We start from the raw sequence: 17,096 nt of genomic DNA, 5'->3' as shown, positions 1-17,096 counted from the left end.
TTAGTATGGAGTTAACATTACTCTAATAGACCCCCAGGTGTTTAGTATGGAGTTAACATTACTCTAATAGACCCCCAGGTGTTCTGTATGGAGTTAACATTACTCTAATAGACCCCAGGTGTTTAGTATGGAGTTAACATCACTCTAATAGACCCCCAGGTGTTTAGTATGTAGTTAACATTACTCTAACAGACCCCCAGGTGTTTAGTATGGAGTTAACATTACTCTAACAGACCCCCAGGTGTTTAGTATGGAGTTAACATCACTCTAATAGACCCCCAGGTGTTTAGTATGGAGTTAACATTACTCTAACAGACCCCCAGGTGTTTAGTATGGAGTTAACATTACTCTAACAGACCCCCAGGTGTTTAGTATGGAGTTAACATTACTCTAATAGACCCCCAGGTGTTTAGTATGGAGTTAACATTACTCTAATAGACCCCCAGGTGTTTAGTATGGAGTTAACATCACTCTAATAGACCCCCAGGTGTTTAGTATGGAGTTAACATCACTCTAATAGACCCCCAGGTGTTTAGTATGGAGTTAACATCACTCTAATAGACCCCCAGGTGTTCTGTATGGAGTTAACATTACTCTAACAGACCCCCAGGTGTTTAGTATGGAGTTAACATTACTCTAACAGACCCCCAGGTGTTTAGTATGGAGTTAACATTACTCTAATAGACCCCCAGGTGTTCTGTATGGAGTTAACATTACTCTAACAGACCCCCAGGTGTTTAGTATGGAGTTAACATCACTCTAATAGACCCCCAGGTGTTTAGTATGGAGTTAACATCACTCTAATAGACCCCCAGGTGTTCTACATCACTCTAATAGACCCCCAGGTGTTTAGTATGGAGTTAACATCACTCTAATAGACCCCCAGGTGTTCTGTATGGAGTTAACATTACTCTAACAGACCCCCAGGTGTTTAGTATGGAGTTAACATTACTCTAACAGACCCCCAGGTGTTCTGTATGGAGTTAACATTACTCTAACAGACCCCAAGGTGTTTAGTATGGAGTTAACATTACTCTAATAGACCCCCAGGTGTTTAGTATGGAGTTAACATCACTCTAACAGACCCCCAGGTGTTCTGTATGGAGTTAACATTACTCTAACAGACCCCCAGGTGTTTAGTATGGAGTTAACATTACTCTAATAGACCCCCAGGTGTTTAGTATGGAGTTAACATCACTCTAATAGACCCCCAGGTGTTCTGTATGGAGTTAACATTACTCTAATAGACCCCCAGGTGTTCTGTATGGAGTTAACATTACTCTAACAGACCCCCAGGTGTTTAGTATGGAGTTAACATCACTCTAATATACCCCCAGGTGTTCTGTATGGAGTTAACATTACTCTAACAGACCCCCAGGTGTTTAGTATGGAGTTAACATCACTCTAATAGACCCCCAGGTGTTCTGTATGGAGTTAACATTACTCTAACAGACCCCCAGGTGTTTAGTATGGAGTTAACATTACTCTAATAGACCCCCAGGTGTTTAGTATGGAGTTAACATTACTCTAATAGACCCCCAGGTGTTTAGTATGGAGTTAACATCACTCTAATAGACCCCCAGGTGTTCTGTATGGAGTTAACATTACTCTAACAGACCCCCAGGTGTTTAGTATGGAGTTAACATTACTCTAATAGACCCCCAGGTGTTTAGTATGGAGTTAACATCACTCTAATAGACCCCCAGGTGTTCTGTATGGAGTTAACATTACTCTAACAGACCCCCAGGTGTTTAGTATGGAGTTAACATTACTCTAATAGACCCCCAGGTGTTTAGTATGGAGTTAACATCACTCTAATAGACCCCCAGGTGTTTAGTATGGAGTTAACATCACTCTAATAGACCCCCAGGTGTTTAGTATGGAGTTAACATCACTCTAATAGACCCCCAGGTGTTTAGTATGGAGTTAACATCACTCTAATAGACCCCCAGGTGTTTAGTATGGAGTTAACATTACTCTAATAGACCCCCAGGTGTTTAGTATGGAGTTAACATTACTCTAATAGACCCCCAGGTGTTTAGTATGGTAACATCACTCTAATAGACCCCCAGGTGTTTAGTATGGAGTTAACATCACTCTAATAGACCCCCAGGTGTTTAGTATGGAGTTAACATCACTCTAATAGACCCCCAGGTGTTTAGTATGGAGTTAACATTACTCTAATAGACCCCCAGGTGTTTAGTATGGAGTTAACATCACTCTAATAGACCCCCAGGTGTTTAGTAGACATGTATTAAAAAATGCCTAAGTCACAGATTATTTTCTTGAAAATGGCCTAAGTCACTTTTTTTTGTTATGGAATGACTCTCATGTTTATCTTTTTGTAAAAAACATTTTGTTAACCCCTCAGGAAACCATTGTAAAAATCTGCATTAAAAACTCTTACATACTTGCGAGAAAATGTGTTTTTCCTTATTATCCGAAAATCATAAAAAATGACTTATGCATTTATCCTATGAGGCTAACGAAATGTGGAATATTTTTGAAACACACAAATCTTGTATGGGTGTCCCACTCCCTGGCAGAAAATATGTTCTGTTTGGGGTCAAGCTGACAAATATACATATTAATTTGAACTTCTTTGACATGATTGATGAGCAATTGAGGAGAGCCATTGGTTCAAACAAGCATCTACACTGCCAAATGTATTTCTCCCTGCGTTTAGCCCTTGACACTGTTTTCAGAGCGAGCTCTTATTTTGAAGACCAAGAACTCTCAGGCCATGAACTGGAAGAAAAACGGCTATGTAAAGTCAGCCGCGATCTTATTTGAATTCACCCAAAACATACATGTTGTAACCGCAACCAGCAATGCTTTGGTTACGAGCCGTGAAAACCTGCAGGAGCTAGACTTCCTTCCGGTTATTTCCCGCTTACTCGACTGCCATAATCGAGAGCTATTCAGATGGTAGTGAAGAGTGCAAACTAACTTAGGTAAATAAAAACCTAAATACTTCGTCTAACTGATCCTTGGCAGTCAAAGCCATTGGGGGGGGGGGGGGGGGGGAACGTGTTTAACTTGTCCTTGGCAGTCAATGAGTTTTAAACAACCTCCCCCACCCAAAAGAAACAACAGACAAACAAACACACACAACTACCAATATTTACAAGTCATTTTACAGAAAGACAAGCACAAAGTCTCTTATAATAATCAGACATGGCAACACTGCTGAGCAGAGCCTCATCTCTAACCTATGACCAGTGTAACCCATGGTTACCACCACCACGACAACGGGATAATTGGGAGGGGGATCTGGCCGTCAAACACAGAAGACTGGATACCAGCTGGATGTCAGGATGAAATGACACGTGCTTACCAGTACACACACACTCACGGAAAGCACACACAAAGACAAACACAAAGTGCTGTTGGGGGAATATGCCTGTCACAATTATTAGAGCAATCAACTAATCACAATGATTTGAGATAATCAAATTATTTTTAATAATGGTCATAATAGGGCTGGGGCGGTATGGGATTTTTATTACCGCGGTTATTGCCGGCCCCCATACCGCCGGTATGGCGTTAATAATAAAGGTCATTACACACTGGCGAATTAGCGACGCGATGTGAATAAGCGATCTGAAAATGCGAAATATTTGCCCGGCGAATTTATTCGCGTTTGCCTATGCAGTGTACACATCTATGCAATGCGTATTGTGCGATTATAGCTCCTCTCCTCTCCCTCCTCCTCTCCTCTCCTGTCCTCCTCCCGCTTTGGTATCCTTTCTTTAATACCGGCCGTATCCAGTACTTCACAGATGGAGGGGTCCAATTGGTACCGGCCCACATATGGTACAATTGGTACCGGCCGCGCCCGTGCATGTGGGCATATATTCCGGTTATAAAGTCTTTATTTTTGGGTCAAAAACGGGTCTGCACAGCAGAAATAGCCTAGTGCAAATCTTACCTTTTTGATGAGCATGTTCACTGGTTATTTTAACTTTTTTCAATATTGGCATATTGCCTATGGTAAATACCATAATAACATCAACACATCAATTTAACTTGAACAACTCCTCCTCCTCTCCTCTCCTCCTCCACTCCACTACTCTTCTCCTGCGTTATGTCATTATTGGTATCCTTTCTTTCATACCCTAAAGAGAAGGCACTCATGTGCCGAAACGTTGGTCTTTAATAGAAGTGTTCTGTATCGTGATTCGTGACTACGAGCTGTGCAACCTGAACCGATCCTTTACAAGTTTGTCTCCCGTCCCGTGGTCAGCATGCACCTCGATCCTCACTAAATTGGTGTGCAGCGTGCGCTAATACCTCTTTTGTTTGTATCCTACTATCCTTTCCACCACTTCTTGTCTTCTTCACTACCGTGAAGTGGAGTCCAGAGTCATTTGGGATCGACGGCCGCTCGGCTGCTCACCCGTGCCGTCGATAAAATAACATTATAAATAGGGGGATGTCAGCTAATTTGGGCCACTTTTTGGTAATTTGGTAATTAAACTGAGAAAAAGCAATGCATGACACTAAATTGGGTTTATTTGATTATTATTGACTGTTTAATATCATGTTTAAGTTAAATGTATTTAATAAATAATAGTTTAGTCCCTACAGCTTCTGAAACAAGCTGTCACATATTTTTAAGATGTAGCATTTTCATGTAAAATAAGCCACCTGATCAGCTAAGATGGGCCACCGTTTGTTTTAGCCTTGCTTTTTAAAGTTGAACAGCCAATGGATGCACATGATTCTCGATACAAGTGTACTTGACATAAAACAGTCTATGGTTGTTATGGCGGGAGATGCAATGCATCACACGCAACAGATGAAATAATATCAGTCATATATGGCTACTCAGGGTAAATGCCAGGTGAAAGCAATCTCAGTTGTCAATGATAAGGTGATCACATATACTGCTTAGCCGACTTTTTTTTTCTTTTTTCAGCTAAAAATGGGCCACTCAAGCTGCAAAGAAAAACAGTCATTTCTGATTTAAAAGAAATCACACCCATGTGAAGTGAGGGGTGCTCTTTTCATCGTACATTATCCATTCATTGTCAATGGGAATTTAGTCTGTGTAGGACAAAAATCGCCGATTTGCTCAGACACATGACGTAAATTCTGCCGGGTGTGGCTGCACTAATAACTTACCCAGGGGGCAAAGGGGGTTGACCTGCATTTGTCATAACATACAAAGTTGTCCACCAGAAATAATATCTATGACCCAGTAGGATCACAACCTATATGGACAACCTGGTCAATTGTTGGGCGAAAGTCCAATATGGCCGCCCCAATATTAGCAATTTCTTTAACAGAGATATTTCCACGAAACTTCACAGGTTGATCAATAATATGAATACGAACATTTTTTGCATTTAAAGTTTCCATGAAATCCAATATGGCCGCCACAATATTAGCACGCAGAAAATAGGTTTGGCTTGAACTTCTGAACCAGATGAGCTAGAAACGCAAACTTGGTATCTATTTCATGGTTTCTGACATGAGATACTCAATGGAATAACTATTTTTATTATTGGGTGTGTCAATGAAAGTCATGAACATAGTCAGCACCATAAGCAATTTCCGATACTTATAGCAGCCCATTAAATTGCAGCAGGGCTATGGCAGGAGAAAGCACACAAACTACCAGTGTTCCATGCATTGACGGGTTGTGACACTGTGTCAAGCATGTTGGCCACGGGAAAAAGACTGTATGAAGTATGGGCTTCTGAGCTTATACACATGCCCTGTTGATATTCATTTGTGAGGTAGAAGGAAGCTTCTGGCCAATTCCAAAGATTGAATTCTCGATCATAAAAAAATACTGATTTGACACCGAGATCACCCATATCAGACAATCATACAAGTGATGGCGGCCATCTTGAATATTCAATGACAATTTTCAATTATGCAAAAGACACTTACCAAGTACTATATATGGTAAATGAATCTGAAATATCATATTATATCCATCATTCATAAGAAAACAGTTGTTGCTGGTGGCCATTTTGAAAAATGGCTGCCATGGTCCCACCATAAAAAATAGACCAATCAAATCAATTGTTTTGTCAAGTACAGCTGTGTCAAGACATATGTGCTGTGTGCACATGATGTGCAGCATTGGCTGTTAAAACTCAAAGGTCTAGGAGGCAGAAACCTTGGCTCATTTTACCTTAGTGATGGCCCACTTTACCTGAGACCACCCTACATACAGACCAAAGTTTGGCGGAGCCCGTTGCTCGCTGTTGCCGTTGCGTGCTGTTAGCACACGCACACCCATGTGGCATGTCCACGCACCACGCACGCGCGCACGCACACGCGAGCGCACACACACCCAACAGAGTTGTAGGAGGGGAGGTGTGCAACAGTGTGTGCTGCTGTGCTATCCCGACCTGCGTAGCCGGACCGACGGCTGCTCTGTTGACATCTACTGTACGGTACGCCGCTGTTTATACACAGCAACAAGTTTGGGCTGCATTCTGATTGGTCAGAGGTGCTGCAGTTCGCCTGCGAATGTCTGCAAAATTCGACACCAGAGCGAACAAATAAAGAGCGAAAACTGTCGCATTTTCGCACATTGGCCACTGATGTGGAAGCTTGCATTGACTTCAATTGTTTTTGTTTTTTTATCGAATTATTCGCACGAATAAATCGCGTCGCCAATTCGCCAGTGTGTAATGACCTTAAGAGGGCTAATAAAAGTTACAGGTATGGTGTGTGCGATATCAATTGTGAGATTACCATAATGACGGTAATCATTAAAGGACCACTTTTCAACCTATCTTCATATAATAGGTCCTCACTAATAATCATGATAAAACGTTTTTTTCTACTCGGTCTGTGTCACATAGGAGGGCTGTGGGCAGTTCAGAAACCCACCCAACAGTGACATCAATGGAGAATCCAAGCTAATAGAAACTGCAGGCTTTCTAGTCCTGAAAAGTTGCAATGCGAAAATGGAAGCCATCATTCTCACGATAATAAACCCTGTTAGGGTCCATTTGGTTCCATTTGTACACTCTCAGAGTTACAGACCCATAAGGGTCCATTTGGTTCCAAACCATCATTTCCCTGGGGACCCCCTGGAACTGCCTCAAGGACCCTGGGAGTCCCCAGACCCGAACCCCACTTTGGGAATCACTGCTCTATGTAATCTGATCTTTATAGTCTGATAAACTATTCTCACGTAAATAAATCTTGTTTAAAAAACAATCTGCCTAACGATGATGTCATTGGTGGTCGTGGACGGGTTTCTGAACTGCCCACAGCAGAGTGAGTGTGTGTGTGTCCGTCCAGCTGATGGTCGTTAATGTCAAAGCAATGCTGTTCATGCACTGTCAAATAGGTCTAGGCCTACATCTATTCTAAGGTAGCATATACCTGTTTAGACATATTATCCTGCTCATTACTGTGCGGAAATATACATAAATCTTCGTGTTTGAGCACAAAAAGCATTTTGAGAACCCACAAATTTCCGCGCTTCGCTCGCACACTGTGCGGCCCCCCACACACAATCATTCTACAGTTGTGGCCCCAGGCCTAATCTAATTGGCGGGGTGGGGGTGGGTGGAGTCAAGGGATTTACATGTCTTAATGACAGTTGGTAGGGCGTTCCACATTTTTGTGGCATAGGAGTGAAATGAATTTAGGTGGACCCTCTTGTAAACAAGTGTCCACTCGCAGTTAACAGTCTTTGTATTGAGTTGTGAACTGTTGAACTGTTAATAAATATTTAAATCAATCAATCCTTGTTTGTGCCGAATCTGGGTTGCACATGGTTTTTTGGACTCCCTCTGGTGTTGTTGTGTTGCTGGCATGATTAGACTGACTGAGCATCACTGTTTATTATGATACACTTTTCATTTCATTAAAAAAAAAAATCTTAAAAAAACGCAGTAATGAACCCGATACCGCGGTATGCGTTACATACCGGCGGTATGGCGGTATTGCGGTTATTGCACCCAGCCCTAGGTCATAATAGTTTCCACATTGAAAAATGTTCTTATTTTCAAAAATCACTAGTCGCGATGCATTGCAAAATGGCTATTTCAGCTGTTAATTTTAGGGGGACAGTATAAAGATCTCAATGTCATTCATTTCTTTGAATATTTAGGTTATTTGTGGTCATATCTGCCCCGTGCAACTTCAAAAAGCAAAACTAAAAAAACTAAAAACTAAAATGTCATAATCGTGAAAGCCCCATTTGGGGACACATTTCAAAACACACACAACAACAGAGTGAAACACACTCTCTCAATCACAACAAAGCCAGACCAGGAAATTGCTGTTGAAACACATTGCCTCAGCTGTACCAAAACAAATACACAAAAGAGACATATAACGAAGTAAGCACACACACACACACACACAATGAATGAATACACATTACACCACACACACACACACACACACACACACACACACACAACAAAAACAGACCACTTCATGATTGTTAAAGAGTAGGCCAGGCCATATCCTCCCATTTCCAAACCTCTGACACACACAGACACAGACACCCGGAGGGCTGGCCAGAAACAATGAGGAAGTGTAGGGACGCCAGGATTAAATTAAACCGGCAGGAAAAGTGTGAAAGTGAGAGAGGGAGAAGCAGAATGCCGTTTGCCAGCCAGGGGAAGCCATATGGAATTCAAGCCACAGATGAGAGAGACCAACTGCTGATTAACTGAATTAGGTCATTCAAGCACTGGCACGGTGCACGCAGAGACGGAAAGAATACACAGTGTGTGACGTGTGTGTCACACCAGAGAATGTGAAATTGACCCAATTTTGTTCCAATTACTTTCAAAACTGATAAATTGCACTGCCTAGGGCCAGGTTGGAAATGTCATAACAATGATTATCAAATGAGCTCATCTCCTGCAGTGTTTCCCTCCACAGTAAAACTAACCGTGTCAGGGTTGATTTTCAACCTGGCTCCCTTACTTTGGCTATGCCATTATATGTGAAGTATTGTGTCTTTATATGTCTTGATGAATTGAATAGATTTCAGAATTGTATTGAAGGGACAGCCCCTTGAGATGATAGGGGTGCTCCGATCAGGTTATTTGGGGCCGATCCCGATCACTGATTGTTTTTCTCATGATCGGCCGAGACCGATCTTGTGCGTAAGAGGCAAATTTGAATATTTCCAAAATTATTATAATTATGTCAAAACCCACGTCAAAACTGTTCCTGTGTGTCACAGGTGAGAATGTATAGGCCCGTCACAAAAATGCAAAATGATATTACACTATATATATATATCTGATTGACATTTGTATATTTAGACATCGGTTTCTCTAGATAGGGTAAATTGACGATCACAAATTGCCAATCACTGATCGGAGATCGGCCGATATTCACTCCGATCGGTGGCCGATTATCAGAGCATCTCTATGCAGCATCTCATTGTCAAGGGGGACATGAATACAGCACACAGATAATATACAGATACACATACAAAGACAGCATGCTCACACTCTCCCACATCATCAGCTGTTAAGCAACAGAGGAAAGAAGGTAGAGGTAGGGAAGTCCTAAAGCGACTGACGGATGAAATCGAGGGGGCTTTGTAGCGGAAAGACCTCCGTCCAACCTCAGGAGTTAAGCCACCAGGGCTTTTTTTGTTATCCTTTAGCATTATTGTATAACTGCAGAGCTACCAACCTGCACACATTTTGTGTACCAACCACGCAATTCTAGGTGTCTATATGCCTAGAATTGCGTGGTTGGTACACAAAATGTGTGCAGGTTGGCAGCTCTGTTAAACTGTACTTCTGTAGTTTTTGTGAACCGTCAAAGTATTCAATTAATAAAGTGTTGCTTTTAACAAGCAAACATACCTGCCAATTATCACTGTAAATGTTCAATATATATTATCTTGATATTGAATATGTCATATTCCTTCAAATACATTTCATCTCTGATAACTCCCTCCCTATACATGTCTGAGCACTAGCAGCCACCATCACTCCAAAACATTGATCGGTAAGACTTGAAGCATGGCTCATTCGAACCTACGTTTTCCCAAAAGGAAACAAGTGTGTTTGCTTAAGCCTATAACAAGACAGAAAGCAATGTTTAGCAGTAGTAGGAAATCAATAGGGCTGAAGGTTTGGTTGATAAACTACAACAACAGTTGTGCAGCAGTTTTGCTTGTAAACAAATTAATCTACTGTAAATTCCATTATTATAAGTTTCTCGCCACCCTCAACAGAAAGGGTTTTCAGTCCTTATGGATTTCAATAGCCTAACCAATCGATGTGCGATATCCCTGAAAGCGTTATTAGAAGGACTTGCTTCAGCATAAACAAGAGCTTTTTAAACCCCATCCGAACAAGGAAGGGAGGGCAATCTGCCCATTTCAATTGCATTAACTACAGTGGTGGTGCTGTAAGCTGTCAAATGTCTGAACATTGATGGGAGAACAGGGCTGTGGTAACAATGTGCTTTCACTAGGGGAATCCTTTTCACTTAATCAAAGTTAATTCATGGGGCAATGCAGCAATCACAATTAGCCACAGTAAGCCACTAGCCAACAAGTAGTGAAATAACAGTGAATCTCCAAGCAATGGCTCTAGGAAGAAGAAAAACTAATCACCGTATAAATTCACTGTATCAAATTATTCTAACATATCCTTAGAATAAATTAAATTCTGGTGTATGAAAAGAAAACACTACAACTTAACCCTGACATAAGGAGTATGTGCATATACAGTAGCCTACTAATGGAAGTCTCATCATAACGGTAAAAAAAAAAAACAATAACAAAATGTGCATCTAACCTGGTATAATAAACAGTTACGATCAGAAATGGGTAAACAAACGAATGATAAATGTGACAGTCCTGAAAATCCACAAAGAAAAAAGGGGGAGTTTGACCGAAAATACATACATAATTCAGTGTTAACATTGCATAAAGCCACGATCAGAACAATGTACAGAGCCAGGTTCATGAATGGATTCACAGTTCACACTGTTATTATCGCAAGAAGCATGTCAAGTCAAGGCCACAGACACAGACTAGTGGGGGTGTCGCTTGTTTGCAAAAATAAAATAAAAATAAAAAAAGATTTACAAGCCATCAACGCGTCGCACCATAGCTTGTAGATCGGTCTCTTTTTATTGCAGCGATACCGTCCTACTACGGATAATAAATGAGGCTTTTTAGCTACGTAGTTAGCATGCCCCGTTAGCACACTGTAACAGTCAGTTTGACGTTGTTCCATCACACAAGCAGCCATAACAATAACAAAACAATCAATACACAAATCAATAATCAAAGCGACCGCAACCACTGCAGGAGGGAGGCTCATTGTGCTTCTAGACAGAACGAGGACGCTAACCTGCCTGGGCTCAGGCTGGGCTATGCTAGCTTACAGAAGAACATGCTATGTTAGATAGCTTGGCTTTGGCTAACACACAGTACACTAGTACAATTTTGCGCCCGTATATCTCACTAGAGGTGGGTTGCTGCCTGGTTGCTGCTATGTGTGAATATAGTGTGTGACGTGTTAGCATGCTAGCCTAGCCTGTGAATGTGACAAGCAGGCTAACAAGCCACAACAGAGGAGAGGAGGGTCGGCGGGCTGCGCTTCCCTCCTCTCCGTCTGTCTCCCCCTCTTCTCTTCTCTGGTCTCTCTCTCTCTCTGGTGGAAAGCAACTCACAACAACCCCCTCGTCTCTCTGAGGGCCCGTGGAAGCAAGAGCAAAAGCATCACCTTTTTTGTCTAGCTTTACGATTAAAAACGTAACGGAATGTATTGAAAATGTTGGATCGTACCTGTTCGGGAATGAAATGTGTATTCACACTAGTCTCGTCCTTCTCTCTTCTCGTGTGTGTGCGGCTCTCGTCCCCCTCCTAGCTCCAAAATGGCGCCAACATGCACAGATTCAGCAGGTTTTTGCTGCCGGAGCGTTATGTGTGCGCGCAGCGCCACCTACCGGCCGGCCCCACTGCCCGCTCTCTGCCTCGTCAATGCAGTGAACATGCACGCACACACGCGCGCGCGCACACACACACGAAGGCAAAGGCAAATTAGGCTGTTTTCCATTGCGCTCCGTCCGTTAAACATTCAACACTGTATAGTCAAGACTCAACCATAGGAAGTCGAGAGTCGAGACAAAACAAAAGCGCAGCAAAACTAGTAGCCTAGGCATAGGCTGTTCATGACAAAAGAAGTGTCAGAAGTGGGATTCGAACCCACGCCTCCATTGGAGACCAGAAATCCCTTAACCAGGAAGGTTCGTCACCTTGAGTCTGGCGCCTTAGACCGCTCGGCCATCCTGACAGCTGTGAAATAACGAGTTTATTTTATGTTATATACTTGAAACATTATTCAAATATTCGGAAGCATATAAAACATAACAGATAATGACTATTCATTATTTTGATTATATAGGCCTACATTTTCCCTTCCCCCTCCCCTATAAATGATATGTTGGCTATACATGATGATGATTCATGAATGTAAAGATTGTATTATTTTTGTCGCCTATTTCTGTATGGCTGAAAGGAGCGTCAAAATGTCTGTTAACACCAGGAAATACAGCTACCAATAATAATCTTAGTTATTTAGCCTATGGAGCTTCCACTAGCTCTTCCACTAGCTTTTTGAGCTGGGCACTGTGGGCAGGCGCCACACACCTGTTGTCAATTTGTCAATTAAAGCTCCAGAATGGTGAAGAGGATCTACCTCTACAAATATACCGGGCAACATGCCTGCGGCTTCGCAACACGATGGAGGGGTTCAAGTTTCCCCCACACAACAACACCACTGGGACCCAGCAGGAGGCCACCATCCATGGCGGCTGGGGGGGCGGCAAGAGAGGAGGAGACGGCCAGTTCATGACCGTCCAGGGTCTGAACTACATGGAGTTCTACAAGGCTCTGCTGTCACAAATCAACCCCAATTTACCCCTGCTGCCGCCTAGTCGTTCCGTTAAGCAGAAAGCCAACACGAAAGAGTGCGGCGTCCAGGTCAGTGATGAAATGTAACTACATCTCAATTTTGAGACCTGTATTTTTGAGGGGTGCTATTCAGCTATAGTGTATATTTTCGTCTTACACAAACATTAAATTCCAATTGACAATGAAAGGAATATTTACATCATATGTGGACGAGCAAATCGGCTATTATCCTACACAAAAATATTAAATTCCCATTGACAATAAATGGAGAATTTACGTCATATTATGTAGCCGAGCAAATTGGTTATTTTTATTCTACACACAAAGAGCACCCCTCACTTCACGTCACAGGTGTGATATATATATATATATATATATATATATATATATATATATGTTTTTTTTTTACGGGTTGGATTATTTTCAGTAGGCCTACTTTTTACTTCTACTCCACTACATCAGTAAAATATGTTGTTTTACTCTACAATTTGAAAACTTTAGTTGGCCTACTAGTTTATTTGTAGATTTTAATGATTTACAAAACATACATTTACTTCAGCCCTACATTTTGGCCATTGAAAATAGCCGATCTACAAGCTGTTTGCTTGTAGATCTGCTATTTTCCAAAGATTTTTATACAATTCATACATTTGAAAACGTGTGAAATAGGACATTCTGCATAATGAGAGTCCTTTCTACTTTTAAGTACATTTTGACACCAATACTTTTGTACTCTTACTCAAGTCAATTTAGAATTCTGGACTTTTACTTGCAACAGCGTAGTTCTACATTGCAGTACCAAAATGTGAACGTCTTTTTCCACCACTGGTCCAGGTGAACGCCAAAGTGGACGCGGGGGTCCAGTGCTCACTCGGACCAAAGACGCTACACGAGAAGAACCATGATGTCCGCCACCTGAAGACGACCTCAGGAGGAGAAGATGACCCGGTGGCTCCTACTCCTCCCCTGTACAAAGGCAAGCCGCTGACCTTATTGAGGACTCCGGTCAATGGCCTGCGCTTCTCCCGGCCGCTGTCAGTCTACTCCCCACTGTTTGACCGCAGGATCCTGCTCAAGTCGGTGAAACCGGCTCCTGATGATGAGTATGATGATGATTATGATGATTATGATTGTGAGACGACCGACGATGAAAGCCAAGATGAAGAACACGACCAAAGTGCAGATCCCGGACCTGATACGGGAGTAGAGAATGAGGCCTCACTGACTGATGGGAACAACAAACCCCTCCATCGGGCATTTAAAAAGTTCAATTTTCAGGTGCGTGATCAAAACTCTACTGTGGTTCATCATGCACAGTTGCACACATTGCACAGTAACACTAAAAATCCTGAGTGATAATTTAACTGATGGATGGATAATTAAATAAATGGATAAATGTAACGGGCAATTTGGTTCCAGTCTATTTTTATAGACGTACTCAGAATTGGTAGGTAGGTAAATGCCTCATGATGCTGAACAATAAACCAAATTCTAAAATAATTATCACATGTTTGTGTTCCATCAGTTTCTGGAGCAGAAATATGGGTTCTTCCACTGCAAAGAGTGCAACATCCGGTGGGAGAGTGCTTATGTCTGGTGCATCTCTGGAACCAGCAAGGTAATGTCTTCACCTGTGGGAAATTCTGTCTCTAATGTGCTAATGATCCCATATCTGTAAGGATTATTTATCATAACACTTAAAGCAGCACTGTAACTTTCCTCTTCCACCCCGGATTTGAACCCGGGTTCCTGTGCAAGTGCTGACATTTTTACCATTGAGCTAATAAAGCCTGTCTGCTTGCTCAGGGGATAAATTGAATCTTGACCATCAGGTCAAACTTGGTGTCGGATCCTGTTCAGATGACTCATGACCTTTCACATGATCTAAATGTCAATAGAAGAACAAGGAGACAAATTGAATTATCATACTACTCATACATACTTGGACACAATTCAATGTTCTTCATTAAAAATGAAGTTGCATAGTGCTGCTTTAAAGCAAAATATCATTAGAAATGTCCACATGACAGTCTCTGAACCCCCCCTTTAAAAAAGAGAAATAAACCCCCACAAATGTCTTTCTTTATGATCTCAAACTGTAGGTTTACTACAAACAGTTCTGCCGGAAATGTCAGGTGGGCTTCAACCCCTACAAGGTGGAGTCCCTCATTTGCAAGGTGTGTAAATCCCTATCCTTACCTACTTTTCTACTATTCGGGGGGAACTCTGATGAATTGAAAATGGTGGACCCTGTCGTAAAGAAGTGTAATGCTTTATCAGTGTGTCGTCCACAAGTCTTTGTATTGAGTTGTGCTTTCATGTGAAATGTACCCATTCTGCAAGCTGTTAATAAATACTTCAATCAATTAAACATTCAGCTAAAATAGCCAATCTACAAACTCACAATGTGGTGTGACACATGAGGCCATATATTTGGTGAAGAGCTAAAACAGGAGGCCTAATGTATAGCTCTGCAGCACACCAGTCAAGTAATTGGGGTGTAAGTGGTTAAAAAAAAAAAGCCTAAGCAAAACCTTTTTTCAGATGTATAGTATGTATGAACTGCACTAGGCCTGTCACAATTATTACAACATCGCCCGACGCCTAATCACAATTATTGCATTTGTCATAATCATCATAATTCATAATCCTGGCGAATATGTTTAGGGTCAGGCAAAGTTTTACTGGGGTTAAGTTTAGTATTGGGCTTAGGCATTGTTTTACTGAGGTTAAGGTTAGGAATAGGGTTCGGTTTAACCGTTTAAGCATAATTTTACTCTTTTACTCTAGGAATACCAGGCCGAGCAGTTCCGCCCGCTGTACGCCCGGAGCTAGTTGTTAAATGGGCGACTTGTTTGGTATTCTTTTAATTCCTTCTCCTCGCTCATTTGACAGGAGTGCTCCCAGACCAGCTGCTGCTGTGACAAGAAGCAGAGACACACAAACGCCAGGAGGCCTCACCGCCAGGACCTCTGCGGCCGCTGCAAAGGGACCAGACTGTCCTGCGACGCCACCTATAGCTTCAAATACATAGTTTAGAAAATGCAGGCTGATCTGGGGTCAGCTGCTGCTATCCTCATGTAAAGTAGTAGATCGCAGGCATTTAGCTTTGCCACATAGCTTTGTCTGTGACTATAATACATTACCTACTATATTTCTCTCACATCCAGAGGAAGTTCACTCCAATGACAGACCTGGGAGGGAAGGCTGCGATTGGTCAGCAGTTTGGCGATTCTAAACTAATTTCATGGAGACTGCTGCTGGTTTTTCATTTTAGCTGTCTAATTTGAGACTAATTTAGATGGCGAAGCCAGGTGATTTTTCTTTTCTCCCCCCCAAGTACTTACCTGGTAGAAAGCCAGCCTGTAGTCGTTGGGGCAGGAGTTTCTACATTGGGGAGGGGGGGTGTTTGTTTTTTTCTGTGTCTGATTTCATCGTTCAACTGAAAGTTAACTATTCATTAATTTTGTTAATAAAAATATTAAATCTCATTGCACGAAGAGCTTGTTTTTTGTGTATAGGCTACCATGCTTGGCGACAATGTTTCTCCTTCCAATGGACAAGGGACTTGGTCTGGGTCAGTTTAGAACAGTGGTTCCCAAATATTGTATAATATAATATCAGTGACCTTATTTTAAGAGTCGCAACAAAATTAGATTTTATTCAAATTTAGCCAAAAGTGACACATTCAAAATTCTTAAATCTAAGGAAATCCAAAAATCAAATGGTGAAATTAGTACTCTAAATCCTGATATCACTAAACCTGTTCACTAGCCTGTGCTGTATGTTTGTATGTTCAAAGAGTAATGCATTCACACGGGCAGATGTAAAAGATGCAGTCTTCCATTGTCAATGGAAGCCAGCGACATGACTATGCAAAGACACAATGATGCATGTAGCTGCTCCAAAATTGACAATGAATGGTAGACTGCATCTTTGCTTCTGCCCGTGTAGCTTGTAGATATTATCCAAGACAGAAGCTCGGTGCTACTGGACAGTTCCTCACACAGGCGATTTTACACATAAGCCCTATAGTATATACTACTAGTACTGTTGTCATACAATGAATGGTGAAAACCAATTAGATTTACCCAATCTAGAGATTGATAGGGTGTACAAATGCTAACCAAATGGACCCGTAAAGGTCCCTTTACTGGAAAAAAAAGTCTGGAATCAGTCAGCCACTGTATCTAGTAGACCTGCTGGTTTG

At 41.8% G+C, this 17,096-nt stretch overlaps 2 protein-coding genes across 3 annotated transcripts in view; one reads left to right on the top strand and one right to left on the bottom strand.

Moving 5' to 3' along the window:
* pds5b (PDS5 cohesin associated factor B) overlaps window positions 1-11,873 on the bottom strand; it is a 68,157-nt gene extending 56,284 nt beyond the window's left edge. For both annotated transcript variants that reach the window (XM_083787815.1, XM_083787816.1), the window contains exon 1: window positions 11,759-11,873. The gene's annotated coding sequence lies outside the window, so the exon portion shown is untranslated. The remainder of the gene's footprint in view (window positions 1-11,758) is intronic.
* Window positions 11,874-12,715: 842 nt separating this feature from the next.
* On the top strand, window positions 12,716-16,370 carry LOC310854911 (zygote arrest protein 2.L-like; the record flags this gene model as incomplete). Its single annotated transcript, XM_083759671.1, has 5 exons — window positions 12,716-12,955; window positions 13,721-14,164; window positions 14,412-14,504; window positions 14,989-15,063; window positions 15,782-16,370. 5 exons carry the CDS (start codon window positions 12,716-12,718, stop codon window positions 15,923-15,925), a joined length of 996 nt encoding a protein of 331 aa, XP_083615797.1. The 3' UTR covers window positions 15,926-16,370.
* Window positions 16,371-17,096: the final 726 nt, after the last annotated feature.

The sequence above is a fragment of the Protomyctophum parallelum genome (genome assembly GCF_964188405.1).
Source record: "Protomyctophum parallelum genome assembly, chromosome: 1".
Taxonomy (NCBI): Eukaryota; Metazoa; Chordata; class Actinopteri; order Myctophiformes; family Myctophidae; genus Protomyctophum; species Protomyctophum parallelum.
This window is presented reverse-complemented; position numbering and strand designations above follow the sequence as displayed.